General features: G+C 43.9%; 2 protein-coding genes across 2 annotated transcripts in view; both read left to right on the top strand.

The window, feature by feature from the left end:
• The window catches only part of LOC134743231 (MAP kinase-interacting serine/threonine-protein kinase 1-like), a 35,808-nt gene extending 26,575 nt beyond the window's left edge, over window positions 1-9,233 (top strand). The window contains exons 4-7 of the mRNA XM_063676634.1: window positions 1,578-1,847; window positions 3,949-4,170; window positions 4,526-4,728; window positions 7,094-9,233. Of these exons, the coding sequence (XP_063532704.1) occupies window positions 1,578-1,847; window positions 3,949-4,170; window positions 4,526-4,728; window positions 7,094-7,367 (969 nt within the window). The 3' untranslated portion in view covers window positions 7,368-9,233. The remainder of the gene's footprint in view (window positions 1-1,577; window positions 1,848-3,948; window positions 4,171-4,525; window positions 4,729-7,093) is intronic.
• A 3,529-nt stretch (window positions 9,234-12,762) lies between these two features.
• Window positions 12,763-15,466, top strand: part of LOC134743253 (protein transport protein Sec24A) — a 37,160-nt gene continuing 34,456 nt past the window's right edge. The window contains exons 1-2 of the mRNA XM_063676662.1: window positions 12,763-12,941; window positions 13,142-14,963. Coding sequence (XP_063532732.1) covers window positions 13,153-14,963 — 1,811 coding nt within the window. The 5' untranslated portion in view covers window positions 12,763-12,941; window positions 13,142-13,152. The remainder of the gene's footprint in view (window positions 12,942-13,141; window positions 14,964-15,466) is intronic.

The raw sequence follows: 15,466 nt of genomic DNA, 5'->3' as shown, positions 1-15,466 counted from the left end.
TGTTTGCCACCTTATCTTTACTCCTTATGTGTTCCTGTTGTACGCGATAAACCCGTGGACCGCGTTGTAAATAATCATGGCTTACCAAGAGACGAGTTTCTTAATCTACTCAGTTATAGCAATTAAGCGGGTACGTGTCGTGGTGCTGCCGGCACCAAAAGCGCAATTATACTGGAACGCAAAAATGTAGTATGTCATGCCGCTTCGTTTCATGATGGCCACTGTTTTTTTCTAATTCATGATAGTTGTTACTTCGCAGAAGTATTATTTAACGTTCTTTCCAAGCTGTAATTGTTCTTATCCTATCACATCAGTAGGTACAAATAATAACTCCTCTGTTTTGCTGCGAATACACTTATAGTCACGCGGTCGCAGATCACGTTTTCACATTTGAATCAGTTGACCACATTATAGATCACAACATTGCATGGTTTTAATGCTAATGCATTAACTGAATGATAACAATGTTGTGACATAAGCTCGGGAAGTTCCAATCTATATCCAATTGTACCGCACATAAGGTCCAATAGGAACGTTAGACTATAACATCGAAGCGTATATTGTGTTTTATTTGGGGCGGTCTCGGTGCTTAATTTGCTGCCTTATTGTTTTAATCGGATGTTTAAATTTTAAAATGGGACAGTACTTACTCGACAATTGCGTCATTTTTCTACATAAACATAAAACAAAACTGTTTGGTAATGAATGATAATGATTTACGTCAAGCTTAACACAACATATCCAATGTAAACAACCAAAAATCTTGTGTCAGCGAGTGCGGCTCAACTGAATTGTTTTAAAAATAAAGTTAGGTAGAATATGGAAATTAACATACTTTCATGTATTGTGATGACGAGTTTTATACTTGTCTCCTTATACAAAACATTCATACGTAGATTTCAGGGGAGATAAATAAAGTATGACAAGTCACATAATCAGAAAATATTAATGATTTATGTTCCTCTTATGTCACTTGTCATACTTTATTTATTTATTTATCGTATGGCATTTTACACTGTGTTTTTATTATTAACATGCAAGTCATATTTTAAATTTAGCATTCCTTAAGTAGTCGATAGCGTCGCTCGTGAGCTCTTTGAAATCCATGGGTGACCCGTCATACTTGGTTATGAGGCATTCGAAAACCATGTGATGCAGTTGGTTAGGGTCTCAGCAGTCTAACTTCTCAGCGTCAGTCCAGCCCCATACATTACGCAGGGAAGCGCAGTGACCTATTCCGGTTCTTTAAACATGACTAGAATAATATACTTGCACTCACTGCATTGACGCAAGCACCTTCGGACGATACCTAACTACCATTTTACGAGTAAATGATCTATTTTTTCAGTTATTAGTGTTATTACTTTAAAACATGATTTTATAACCTATGTCGGTAGTAAATGTCTTCAGCTTACAGAAATCCAGCCATAATAAACACTACTAGATACTCTAAATAGCCAAGTTTCTGACCGTAAATGAGATCCTCTGAGGATCGCAGTGCGCGTTGACGGCATTTGTTCTTTTTTATCTATTAGGCCACAAGGAATCCATCTCACCTTCCGTTTCGATTGTCGCAGATCAACGGTGGCCAGCTCCTATCCCGCATTCAGGAGCACCACTACTTTTCGGAGCCGCAGGCGGCCGAGATCGTCCGCGAGATCGCGAACGCCCTACACTTCCTGCACGGCAAGGGCGTGGCGCACCGCGACCTCAAGCCGGAGAACATCCTGTGCGTGCACACGGACCGGCTGTGCCCCGTGAAGATCTGCGACTTTGACCTCGGCAGCGGCATCAGCTTCACGTCCAGCCTCGCGGGGCCGCTGGCCACGCCGCAGCTCATGACACCGGTGAGTGCTATGCTATCGACGACACATCTATCTGACCATTCTTCACTCTTCTATTAGAATGAGTTATGAGTCTACCAATGGTTAATTAAGAATAATATTTCTCATTCATCTTACCTGAAAATAGGGCGAAATTTTTTTAGCTGTTTTACACATTTTGGCTGGTCCATTTTCTATGGGGGGTTATTTTTTTTTCGCAAATTCGTGGTTGGTCCCATAGTAAAAGTTGCTCAGTATAATCCCAAAATCTCCCTGGCAACGGGAATGCACTTATTTTTTAGCCAACCTGTATAAGTCACGAAAATCTCCCTGTAAAAGTTACTCATTGGTACGAGCCAGGATTTGAACCCGGCGATCTCCGGATTGAAAGTCGGACTTCATATCCAGTCGGCCACCGGTTACCACTTACATACACAGTAATACAATTTATTATATCCACTTAACAATGAAGTCTTTAAACAAGTTTTTTATCTAACGTAATTATGGAGGTGATAAATGATAAGAATAAAGTTATATCAGAATGAGCAGTGATTAGGAAGTACATTTTAGTTTACTCATATTTTATTTTATAATACATAGTACAGGGTGCACCAGTGATAAATGCATTTTAATTTTTTTTATAAATAATCAATTTTTATGTTTTTAAATAATAATTATAATTTGGAATAAACAAATAATTTTTACGTTTTAAAAATTAAATCATCAAGATGTCGTCCGTAGCGGTTGCGGCACTCTTCCAGTCTTGCTTGTAAATTTTCAAAGACTTAACAAGACTTTCGTGTTAAGAGATTTCCTGGCTTCGAAACTTCACGAATCCTATGGTTACAACAACAACACATGGTTTCAGCAAGACGGGGCCACCTGCCATACAAGTAACGTGACCCTGGAAGTTTTGCGTGAAATGTTTCCTCAAAAATTGATATCGAGGCGAGGTGACATTTGCTTGGCCTCCCAGGAGCCCTGACTTAACTTCGGCAGACTTCTTTTTGTGGGGTTACTTGAAGAAGTGTTTCCAATAATCCGACAACCACAGCAGAATTAAAGGAGAATATTCGTCAAGAAATCCAATCAATATCTCCGCAACTTCTAACGAAAGTCTTTCAAAATTTACAAGCAAGACTGGAAGAGTGCCGCAACCGCTACGGACGACATCTTGATGATTTATTTTTAAAACGTAAAATTTATTTCTTTATCCCAATTTCTAATTATATTTTTTATTTAAAAACATAAAAATTGGTTATTTACAAAAAAAAATTTAAATGCATTTATCACTGGCCCATCCTGTATAATATTATTCTTGTTTAAGATTCTTGCGCGTAGGTCAGGTACTTTTGTTTTGTCTTCATATGAAGTGCAATACTCATAGTAAGTAGGTAAGTGACTCACATATCACAAGTTAAAACTCTATAGAAGGAAAGTTAAGCACGTATCAACATTATGGGCCCAACAGCATATGACAATTTTATGTTAGGGTTGGTCATTATGATATTAATACAATTTAATGATAACTTTACTGACCCTCTTTTGATATAACCTTGTTTAAATTTCTATCAAAGAAAATAAATTAACATATCAATGTCATAAATGTTAAATGAAATGTGTCTGTCATTTTGTATATGAAATCACGTATTTTCCGTATTTCATTCAAATATTAATATGGAATAGTTTTTTTATCATATGTGCAGTGAATATAAAAATCAAAGAAACACAACGTGGTCAAACGTAAAAGCCACCAAGAAAAAAAAAGATGGTTTCTCTTCACATTTAGATTTTCTTTTAAAAGATAAAGATAACAAGTAAAAGATAACAAAATTTACTGTATTTCTTGTACCTAATACTTACATTGTACCAAAAAAACATGATCCTCATTTGGCAATAGTGACAATCCTGACGTACAACTGCTACCGATTTGCTAGTTCGATCGCGGGGTATGCCAATAATATACCGTATCACATTTTAATAAGGTTTATAAATAATCAATTAAGCGATTATCCGGCGAACGACCAGAATCGACGTAGGGAAATGCGTCACAAGATTACTTACTTAGCCACAAAAACTTCGTAAATGAAATATATTCATGATGATATTTTTTGTTTGTCCTCAGGTGGGCAGCGCGGAATTCATGGCCCCTGAGGTGGTGTCGCTGTTCGCGGGCTCGGCGGCGACGCACTACGACAAGCGCTGCGACCTGTGGTCGCTCGGCGTCATCGCCTACATCCTGCTGTGCGGCTACCCGCCCTTCCGCGCGGATTGCGGGGCCGACTGCGGCTGGGAGCGCGGCGAGAACTGTCGCGCGTGTCAGGACCTCCTGTTCACTTCCATACAGGTTGGTAAATCACATATATATGCTACTAGGCAGTAGCTCACAGACTTCCCCCTGCCTGTACCTGCCAACGTTTGCTGCAAACGATCTTAGAACGCGTGTATGAAACATCACTTGATGTTTACAAGTCGCTTTTGGGTGAAGGAAAACTCCGTCACTCTTTCGTCGAGATAGGTAGTTTCTTTTCTGGATCGGAAGGTCAGATGGCAGTCGCTTTCTTAAAAACTAGGGCCTGCACCCCCTAAGTGTGCTGCATAATACTGGAACAACGCTAGGAAGATGATTACTTGCATAATATTTGTATCCGGTCAGCTGCAAAATGTAAATGAGTAACGAGGTTGTCGGTGTCGTTATCCAGGAGGGCCGCTACACGTTCCCGGAGGAGGAGTGGGCGGGGATCAGCGGCGAGGCCAAGGACCTGATCCGGCAGCTGCTGGTGCGCGAGGCGCGGCGACGGCTCAGCGCCGAGCGCGTGCTGCAGCACCCCTGGCTGCGCCGCGCCAGCGACACGCGCTCCGGCGACCGCTACCCGCCGCTGCAGACGCCCATCAATATTAAACGGTAACTTTTTATCTAACATATCTCTTTAGCGCGTGCTGCAGCACCCCTGGCTGCGCCGCGCCAGCGACACGCGCTCCGGCGACCGCTACCCGCCGCTGCAGACGCCCATCAATATTAAACGGTAACTTTTTATCTAACATATCTCTTTAGCGCGTGCTGCAGCACCCCTGGCTGCGCCGCGCCAGCGACACGCGCTCCGGCGACCGCTACCCGCCGCTGCAGACGCCCATCAATATTAAACGGTAACTTTTTATCTAACATATCTCTTTAGCGCGTGCTGCAGCACCCCTGGCTGCGCCGCGCCAGCGACACGCGCTCCGGCGACCGCTACCCGCCGCTGCAGACGCCCATCAATATTAAACGGTAACTTTTTATCTAACATATCTCTTTAGCGCGTGCTGCAGCACCCCTGGCTGCGCCGCGCCAGCGACACGCGCTCCGGCGACCGCTACCCGCCGCTGCAGACGCCCATCAATATTAAACGGTAACTTTTTATCTAACATATCTCTTTAGCGCGTGCTGCAGCACCCCTGGCTGCGCCGCGCCAGCGACACGCGCTCCGGCGACCGCTACCCGCCGCTGCAGACGCCCATCAATATTAAACGGTAACTTTTTATCTAACATATCTCTTTAGCGCGTGCTGCAGCACCCCTGGCTGCGCCGCGCCAGCGACACGCGCTCCGGCGACCGCTACCCGCCGCTGCAGACGCCCATCAATATTAAACGGTAACTTTTTATCTAACATATCTCTTTAGCGCGTGCTGCAGCACCCCTGGCTGCGCCGCGCCAGCGACACGCGCTCCGGCGACCGCTACCCGCCGCTGCAGACGCCCATCAATATTAAACGGTAACTTTTTATCTAACATATCTCTTTAGCGCGTGCTGCAGCACCCCTGGCTGCGCCGCGCCAGCGACACGCGCTCCGGCGACCGCTACCCGCCGCTGCAGACGCCCATCAATATTAAACGGTAACTTTTTATCTAACATATCTCTTTAGCGCGTGCTGCAGCACCCCTGGCTGCGCCGCGCCAGCGACACGCGCTCCGGCGACCGCTACCCGCCGCTGCAGACGCCCATCAATATTAAACGGTAACTTTTTATCTAACATATCTCTTTAGCGCGTGCTGCAGCACCCCTGGCTGCGCCGCGCCAGCGACACGCGCTCCGGCGACCGCTACCCGCCGCTGCAGACGCCCATCAATATTAAACGGTAACTTTTTATCTTACATATCTCTTTAGCGCGTGCTGCAGCACCCCTGGCTGCGCCGCGCCAGCGACACGCGCTCCGGCGACCGCTACCCGCCGCTGCAGACGCCCATCAATATTAAACGGTAACTTTTTATCTAACATATCTCTTTAGCGCGTGCTGCAGCACCCCTGGCTGCGCCGCGCCAGCGACACGCGCTCCGGCGACCGCTACCCGCCGCTGCAGACGCCCATCAATATTAAACGGTAACTTTTGATCTAACATATCTCTTTAGCGCGTGCTGCAGCACCCCTGGCTGCGCCGCGCCAGCGACACGCGCTCCGGCGACCGCTACCCGCCGCTGCAGACGCCCATCAATATTAAACGGTAACTTTTGATCTAACATATCTCTTTAGCGCGTGCTGCAGCACCCCTGGCTGCGCCGCGCCAGCGACACGCGCTCCGGCGACCGCTACCCGCCGCTGCAGACGCCCATCAATATTAAACGGTAACTTTTGATCTAACATATTTCTCTTTATCTGTTAGTCGGAGATCTTAAGTCCACCGCCTTGCATTTTTGAGACAAAGCAAACCGTTTGGAACAGGTGTTTCTGGGGGTGATCTGAGCTGATTTACTCTAAATCAGAACACCTGTTCCGAGCGGTTAGCTTTGTATCGAAAATGCAAGGTCCCCTTAGAAAACGGGATCTAAGATCTCCTAAGTAATGTAGTCAAACCCGCTTTAACCTCATGAGGCTCGGTGACGGCAAAAAAATAAGTGCATTCCCGTTGCCAGGGAGGTTTTGGGATTATACTGAGCTACTTTTACTATGGGACCAACCACGAAATCGCGAAAAAAATTTGGCTATTTCATAGATTTTGGCTGGTCCATTTTCTATGGGAGGGAAAATTGTTTTTCGCCATTTTGTAGTTGGTCCCATAGTAAAAGTAGCTCAGTATAATCCCAAAACCTCCCTGGCAACGGGAATGCACTTATTTTTTAGCCACCCTTATGATACGCAGACACGTGATACGCCAGTTTACTGGTTTTCGGTATTCGTACCTTTTTCACGGATTACCGTTTGAGTCGTTTTTGGTATGGTCCTTTCAGAATTTTAGATCTGTCAGACGTTTAGAAAGAACATCATATATTTATAGTACGTTTCCATTCGTCCACAGCAACATGTCGGCGCGCAACCTGTCCAACTTCGCGGAATCGGCCATGGCGGTGAACCGCGTGATCCAGCAGCACTTCTCCATGAACTACTCGTACCTGGAGCCCAGTGCTCCGCTGCGGTCCAGCAAGTCGTGCCAGCCCGTGCCCGTGCCCGTGCCCGTGCCCGTGCCCGTGCCCGTCGCCGTGGGCCGGCCGTGCTGCGCGCCGCTCGGCCTGTCGCCGCCCGCCGACAGCCAGCTGCTGCGCCGCCGTCTGCAGGACGCGCTGGCTCACTAGCCGCACTCCGACTGCAGTGTTCTCGTATCGTGCCGTACACTCTAAACTAGGCTTCCTTAACACGTTCATTGCCGGCACGAGCTAAGCGCTCCGAGCGAAACTCGGCTTCGGAGCGATAAACGAGAACCCGCCCGGATAGCTGGCGGTGATTGCGTTAAGACAGTGGACAATTAAAACTCGTCGAACTTCTAAAAGCTCGGTGTTAGACCCTGAGATATCGATGTTTCGAGTCGATTTCGTAAGGCTGATCCTAATGCAGATTTCCAAATTGTAAAATCGGAACCTTGAAATTTCGAATTCTTGGCACCGTCCATCCTGCACTGTAAAAGGGATCAGACGAGTTTCGATTGTCACCCAGCGAACAATCTGACCGCCGATCTGTTTTTCTGTAAGCCACAAAATTGTATTTGCATAATGAGCATCGGTCGTAACGACAGATTGACAGGTAAGACTTTTCCCGATTTCGCTGGATAGCCTTAAAATTCCTGTTTTTCGTGAACAGGCGACAAGACGTTAATATAATTCGTAGTAAAGCTGTTGCTTCTGGGCCACATATTTCTTGAAATCTTTTCAGTTTCTATGTAGGCGACTTTGTTTAAATCAAATTTTATTAACGTTTCGTCGGCCATATTAGACGCACAGTGAAGATTACGTAGTATTTTATGAAGAAGTAAGTTAGAATTTCCTCTCGATTACCTGAAGAATCTAATTTGAAGTATGAAAAAAATGTACGTAAATTGAATACCCGTCGTCTAGTTCTCGATGAATGTACATATAACCGTACTTGGCACGGCGCGACCCCCTAGAGTAGATGTTCCTAGAACACGCAGGTGTCGCTCGGGGCGTCAGAGACACTGTGCCAACGGATATTCTCCAGTGATACGTCCGATCGCAACCATGTGAACGGTAATTATAGAGCTGTAAACAGTTTTATTTGAGCCTTTTAAAGATATATTTTTATGAATAAATAAAAACGACTGAATAGTTTTTATCGATAGAGTATTGTGAGTTTATTTTGGCGGTGCGGAGGGGAGGGCCGCTCGGACCCCGCGCGGTCTTTAAACGACGTAATATAGTTATCCCGTTCTACTAAATATCAACGCAGATTTAATATTATTATGTTTGGATTTATAAAATCCGTCAATTTAAATTTGATCTTACTTGTGTAATTACTTTCGAGGCCTATCCTTTGCAATATTGTAAAATATTCTATTTTCGAAGGAGTTATTCGGAAACTAGTCTGTTATGTGATTGTTTTTTTGCATTTTACCAACGATGGAAAACCCACATCTCATTAATTAAGAGTGAATCGACCCTTTTGTATAAGATGAAGTTGAAGGCAATATGTGACATTTAGCTACGAGACGCAAGAATGCTGCCGCTCGATTGTTGTGTTGTGAGAATGAATCAAATTCGCTTTTTAATTAAATAATGTTTATCAATTTGTAATAGCACTTGTGAGCTGATTGTTTGAAATGTCATATATTCTGAAGCTGTGGTATTAAGTGCATGGAGTTCCATGGGACTGCCATATGAACATGTGATCAGTTTGAATACTTTTATATTGCTGAGCGAGAGAAGTATTGAAGTAGTGTTAAGTGTAGACCTGCTAGACTGTGTCCTGCGTCCTTGATTGGAGAAAGAAACATACATACAAACATAATACCATCCTCACAGCTACATTTGGATTATATTTATAATTTTATGAAATACGATTTAATTTTCACTTGAAACTATTTTATTTTATTATTATGTGGCTTTATCCAATCAAAACTGAACTTACGCAGATACTTGTTAAAATTTTGTTTTCGACTAAATCATTGATTTGAAATGTCATTGAAAATACAGTTTGAATTTTGAAAATAAGACTTTCATTCCATCTACCCTGCAGGTATTTAAACAAAAGAACCTATATTGCTCCAGAGTATTGCCCTTCCATCTCAGTCAGATACATGAATCTAGTATAACTGGATCGGTCATGAGGGGTGGGGGGAAATGACCGAACGGGATAGTCTTATGTATCTTTCAGTAGGAGTAGCAGAGAAAGCGCTGTTATTGTTTGTCCTTGTCACAGTCTCACATTTCTTTTTATTCCCCACCGTAAATTTAGTATGGTTTATGGTGGGCTACAAATCTACTCGACCAATGATATAGTCGCATTGCGTATGTTTTGTCCCTCACGGGCGCACGCGTATAGCTGATCTATGTAATGCTAGGTCTATGGTCAGATATCTGTTGAAACATCAAATTTAATTCAAACAACGTTACTTTGGTACTTCGAGCAACACCGGGAAGGGAGGTGGCATTCAGTACTCTACTACAGTATTCAGTATTCGTACTATTTCCCCTCTGCCGAAGCATAGACACGGCAAAACTGTGCCTATGCCGGTGCGTGTTGTGACATGTCTGTACACAAAAGAGATTGTTATTTACTAGCTTTTGTCTGCGTGGACTTAGTAACCGCAGCTAGAGTAAGAATAGCGCCTGGAAAAAATCTCATAGCAATCTAAATTTGAGCATATTATGCACACAAATTAGCAGACACTTCATTAATTATCTCAATTCAACCCCGCTTTTTACTTTCTTAAGGGATGATTTTCGGGATAAAAACTATCCTATGTCCTTCTCAGGGACTCAACCTATCTCTATGCCAAATTTCATCTAAATCGATTCAGCGGTTTAAGCGTGAAGAGGGAACACACAGATAGACAGACAGACTTTCGCATTTATAATATTAGTATGGATTAGAGAAGGCAGCCTCTTGTCGAAGGGCCTGTGGCCAAAGTCAAGTACAGAATAAGTTTAAGAAAAGAAATTTAACACAATACAAAGTATTAATGCATGATGTACGGTAATAGGCCTTCACGATGCACTGGGCGATAGCTGGAGCAGTAGTACAAAGCATAATGGCGGCCACGACCAGGAACCGCCGAATGATGTTCAAGAATTGGTTATTCGCATTCCAGAAGAATTCTTCATTAACTGCACCCGTCACGTTTGCCTTCACTGCGTAATATGCTATCAAAATTATACAATAAAACAGCACAATACAAAAAATAAAAAAATAATTGTCTGGAGCACGATCCGCCATGTTCCATGGATCATTCGAAAGTCCCACAAAAAGAGATCGAGGTATGCAAGATTTGTCTTTGACGTGTGTCAATCTCTATGTATTTGTGTCGTCATTACAAATTGGATTTTGCATAAGTGCGCCTGTGTGCACGTTTCCCCCGCAAAAAATGGCAGAATGATCTGTAAGGTGAGATATCGCTTGGGCTCCTCCCTTCCGACGTGTCGGAAGCTCGGAAGCCGGTGCTGCTCGAAGCTTTGGTACAGTACAAACTGGTGAAAAGTAGGGTAAACTCGCATTATTTGGTGACACGCCTAATTCGGTGATACAAGTTTTGAAGCATGACACCCAGGAAAGCTAGTGAATTAGGGCCTTGTAAAGGGACCTCAAATGCCTTGCTATAATCTATAAAGGCGACGTATAGGTTCCTATTGAACTCTTTATACTTCTCTATCATCTGTTCTAGTGCTTGTATGTGATCAGTGGTGCTGAAACCTGCCCTGAAACCAGCCTGCTCTCTTGGTTGTGAGTCGTCAATTGTTTTGGATATTCGCCTTAACATTATTGAGGAGAACAGTTTGTATATGCTCGCCAGTAAGCTGATTGGCCTATAGTTACCGATGTCTAAGGAGTTGCCTTTCTTGTACGGCAATATTATGTCGGATGTACACCATTGCTCTGGTATGGTTTCGGAATTAAGTAAATTGCAGGGAAAGACTGGCTAAACAAAGCGGAAGACAGGCAGAAATGGAGAGAATTGGAGGAGGCCTACACCCAAAGAGGGGTCCAAATTAAATAAATAGATAGTAAATAGAATACATAAACCTAACACTAACTACTAACTATAAGAAACTTACTAACCAATATGCTAAAACTTCTAATGTAAAAACAATTGTAAATTGGAAATAAAAGGCTTTTTTATTTTTTTATTTTATTTATTTATTTAAAGGGACCTCACGGCAAAGCCGCCGAAGCCGTGAGGTCCCATTTAAAATGCCCTAATTCACTAGCTTTCCTGGGTGTCATGCTTCAAAACTTGCATCACCGAATTAGGCCTGTCACCAAATAATACGTTTACCCTAGTTAATAACAATTGTTTCTACTCGTCGACTGTAATATATGGTTGAATTAAGATTTTGTATACCAAACTGTAATTATGTACTTTTCATGTATGGGTTCCCAACTCAACTATAATATTCATTTCGAAACGGTTTAGTCAACTATAATGAAATTGACCAATGACAGCTCGCCGCAGTCAAGAGGACGAAACAAAACGATAGCTCAAATTAGTTATTTATTTTAGGTTGTATAGTAGAAACAATAGATTCATAAGTTGGAATCGCGCATGTGACATCCTTAATATAGCAACATCCAAAGATCTATAAGTTTAGTAGACTACGAAAATCGCTTAGCGTTGCCTTTTAGTTTCCATAGGCTACGGTGGCCAAAATCAAGAAAAAAGCTGTCTAAAAATTGAATTTATCAAGGGGCAAGTACACAGGGCCTCATTGTCGCATTGCGTATGTTCAGTCCATATCTCTTATTAGTCTGTGGTTCAGTCCAAAGTTCAGTCCCTCATGTAATGGGCTATGGACGGTATAGAAAGGACGACAATCTCTTATGGCAGAACTATTGCAAAAGTGACCAGCTTTTAGCTGTAAATAATAGTTCCTAATCTCTCCGGTGGCGCTAGTTAGGCTCTGGGACATGAGTATAACATGAACCATATAAGGCAACAAATAACCCGACCAAATTACGTAGGTTATTTTTGGTAGTATTTCGGTGTATGGTGGCGCCGCCTAATTACTGTTTTTTGATGGACACTTTTCGTACATAGAGATTTGGCTCCTTTATATAGTCTCCATGTAATGGGCGCACGTTGCTATGTATATGGGATCAACTCGATTTGAAATCGATACTATGGATGGTATAGAAAGGATGCCAATCTCTTATGGCAGAATTGTTGCAAAAGTAACCGCTTTCAGCTTTAAATAATAGTTCCTAATTTCTCCGGTGGCGCTAGTTAGGCTCTGGGACATGAGTATAACATGAACGAACAAATAACCCGACCAAATTACGTAGGTTGTTTTTGGTAGTATTTCGGTGTATGGTGGCGCCGCCTAATTACTGTCTTTTGATGGACACTTTTCATACATAAGAGATTTGGCTCCTTTATATAGTCTCCATGCTCGATACAATGAATGTGACAGGCGAGAAACAAAAGCAAACACTTCACAGCATGCTTCACAGAAATGTATCAAATCGTGTAAAAGCCGCTTTAAATTTAACAGACTTTGTAAACGCAACGTCGTTGACGTGACATGTCAAAAATCAATTTGCAGAGGGCGCTGTAAATTGCTCGGCCACGTAAGTCAGGGTCGTATTTTTCTTGACTTTATTGCTTTAATTACGTTATTTTACGCTCCCTTTTAATATGTGAAAATAGTGCAAAAGTGCAAAAGTGTGTGTACAGTTTTCTGTCTCAGTATTCCGTTCCGATCGCGGTAAGTGTTGATTTCCGTCTGGCAAACGTCTTCGCCCATCCGTCAGTCCAGCAGTGAATTAGCATGTTTAATGCAATATTGTCATTTATATCTCAATTTTAATATAACATGGACAAGAAATAATTCCATACAAAGCATCTGTGAACGTGTGAGCAGTTAAGTTCGATGACTATGTCATAATATTGCCTTAACTTTTCTAGATTGAGGAACGATGTCCAATTTACCACCAAACCCGTATAGCAACTTGCCCGGGGCTCCGCCGACGAACGCCAACATGGGGCCACAGCCACAGCTGTTCAATCAGATCCCTCCTCTCAGCCAGCTGCCTCCCGGCTATGGACAAAAACAGGACACAAACTCAAACACTCCACAACACCTGCCAACGTCGGTGCCCCAGAATAACTTCGCCCGACAAGCTCCAAATGTGAATCAATTCAATCAAAGTGGAAGCAATTCACCTGCATTCAACAATTCAGGAATGATGCCACCTGCGCAAACTAGTTTAGGCTCGTCTCCAATAAGACCACCATTAAAACCTGTGACTCCAACTGGATACCAGAATTCTCAGCATGTTCCTCTCTCAGGCAGCCCACAAACAGTGTCTAATGCAAATCCTTCTCCTAATCCAAACCCTCCTAACATTCCACCTCAACAGCAACAGATAAATGACAATGCACCTCCACTCATTGCCTCTAGTCAGTTCCAACCTGTCATGAATGGTCCCAGTCCACAGCCACCAAGCCAGTACCCAGTGTTTTCAAGTGCACCACAAACAGTGTTACCGCCTAATGTTAACAGTGCCTATAGACCTACACTTGGAACACAAATTCCAAAAGGAATGGGCTCACCGCTACCACCTGGACCCCAAGGACCAACCAGTCAAGCTAACATACCATTTTCTGGGCCTCCACAACCAGGGCAGATGAGAAACAGCCCATTAATATCTAGTCCCCCCTCGAGTGGTCCACCAACAAGTGCTCCAATCACTATTGCACCTACAACAGCTCCATCAAATATGCCATTAGGAGTAAATGGACCATCAAGTCAACCAGGGAGACAACCACAAGGTCCACCTACATCTGTGCCTAATGTGGGGCCACCAATAGCTCATCCACCAAGTGGTCCACCTTCTACAGGAGGATCAGTTCATCCACCTGTTAGTGGTTATCTTGGACCAGGCATGCCACCAAAGCAGATGTTCCCAGGTCCTAATTTAAATGGACCTTCGGGACCAACACAACCTTCCAGACCACCTGGTTCTTTTCCTCCAGGTTCATTCCCAGCTCCTAATCAACCACCAATGCAAGGTCCTTCTGGACCCAAAAGCTTACCACCTATCGGTCTCCAAAGTTTACCACCTACAAGTCTTCATCAACAGTCTGGTGTGCCTAAAATGCCGCCTGGACCACCAGAACCTTTGAACATGCAGTCTGGACCAACTAGCATGCCTCCTGGTCCTTACAATATGCAACCAGGGCCCCCTAACATGCCTCCCGGGCCTCCAAGCATGCAATCGGGGCCTCTGGGACTTCTAAATGTTCAACCAGGACCTCAAAACATACCTCCAGGACCAAACATGCAAACAAGACCCAGCATGCCTCCTGGGCCAAACATGCAATCAGGGCCAAACATGCCACCTGGAATGCCGCCTATGCCTGTACCTCAAAGCACACCTGGAGTCCCAACAGGGCCACCTAAAAGCAACATGCAGAGCAGATATCCACAAATGCCTCAGAGCAACTTCAGTAACCAGCCAGTGATGCCTCCGCAATCTAATATGGCTCAACCTGCTATGAACAGACAGTACATCCAACCACAATACAACGCTCAGCAGTATAATACTCAGGGTATAACGCAGCAAATGAGTCAGTTGAGTGTCACGAAACAAGGCTTTGACCAGCTCTGGGGTCACCAGATGATAGACTTGCTGCAGTGTACGAATATCTTGCCGGAGTATACGGAGGAACCACCGGAGATACGGCTCGGCCACCAATTTGCAGAGTCATCTAACTGCAGTCCAGAGTGAGTTTAGTTTCATAATTATTTCTTGCCTTTCAAAAGTGGTTCAGCAAAGCCAGCCCAATTGATATGAAAAAAATGTATCTATTTTAATTTGAGTATCATCATCATCATAACTCTTAAGAGCCTGGCTCTTGTCGGTGGAGTAACCGCCACTCCGTTCTTCCTTCTGCCGCTGTTTTGAGCTCCTGATACGTCACTACGTTGATTTTCTCTTTGGCTTGGTCCAAAAACGCACGTCTCGGTCTTCCTCTGCCTCTGCTTTTTTCTATTCTTCCTTCTATTATAGCCTTTATGTAAGTATCGTGACGTATCAGGTGCCCCAACATTATTCCCCTTCTGTTTTCAATCATTCTCAGCAGAGATCGCTTCTCACCTACCAAGTCCAACACTTCTGCATTCGTTTTCCTCTCCTTCCAGCTTATACCTTCCATTCTTCTCCATGTCCACATTTCAAAAGCGCTTAGTCTGTCTCTATCACGCTGGGTTAATGTCCACGTCTCGCT

Source organism: Cydia strobilella, chromosome 7 (assembly GCF_947568885.1).
Source record: "Cydia strobilella chromosome 7, ilCydStro3.1, whole genome shotgun sequence".
Classification (NCBI taxonomy): Eukaryota; Metazoa; Arthropoda; class Insecta; order Lepidoptera; family Tortricidae; genus Cydia; species Cydia strobilella.
The sequence above is the reverse complement of the archived record's forward strand: the minus strand, read 5'-3'. Positions and strand labels throughout refer to the sequence as shown.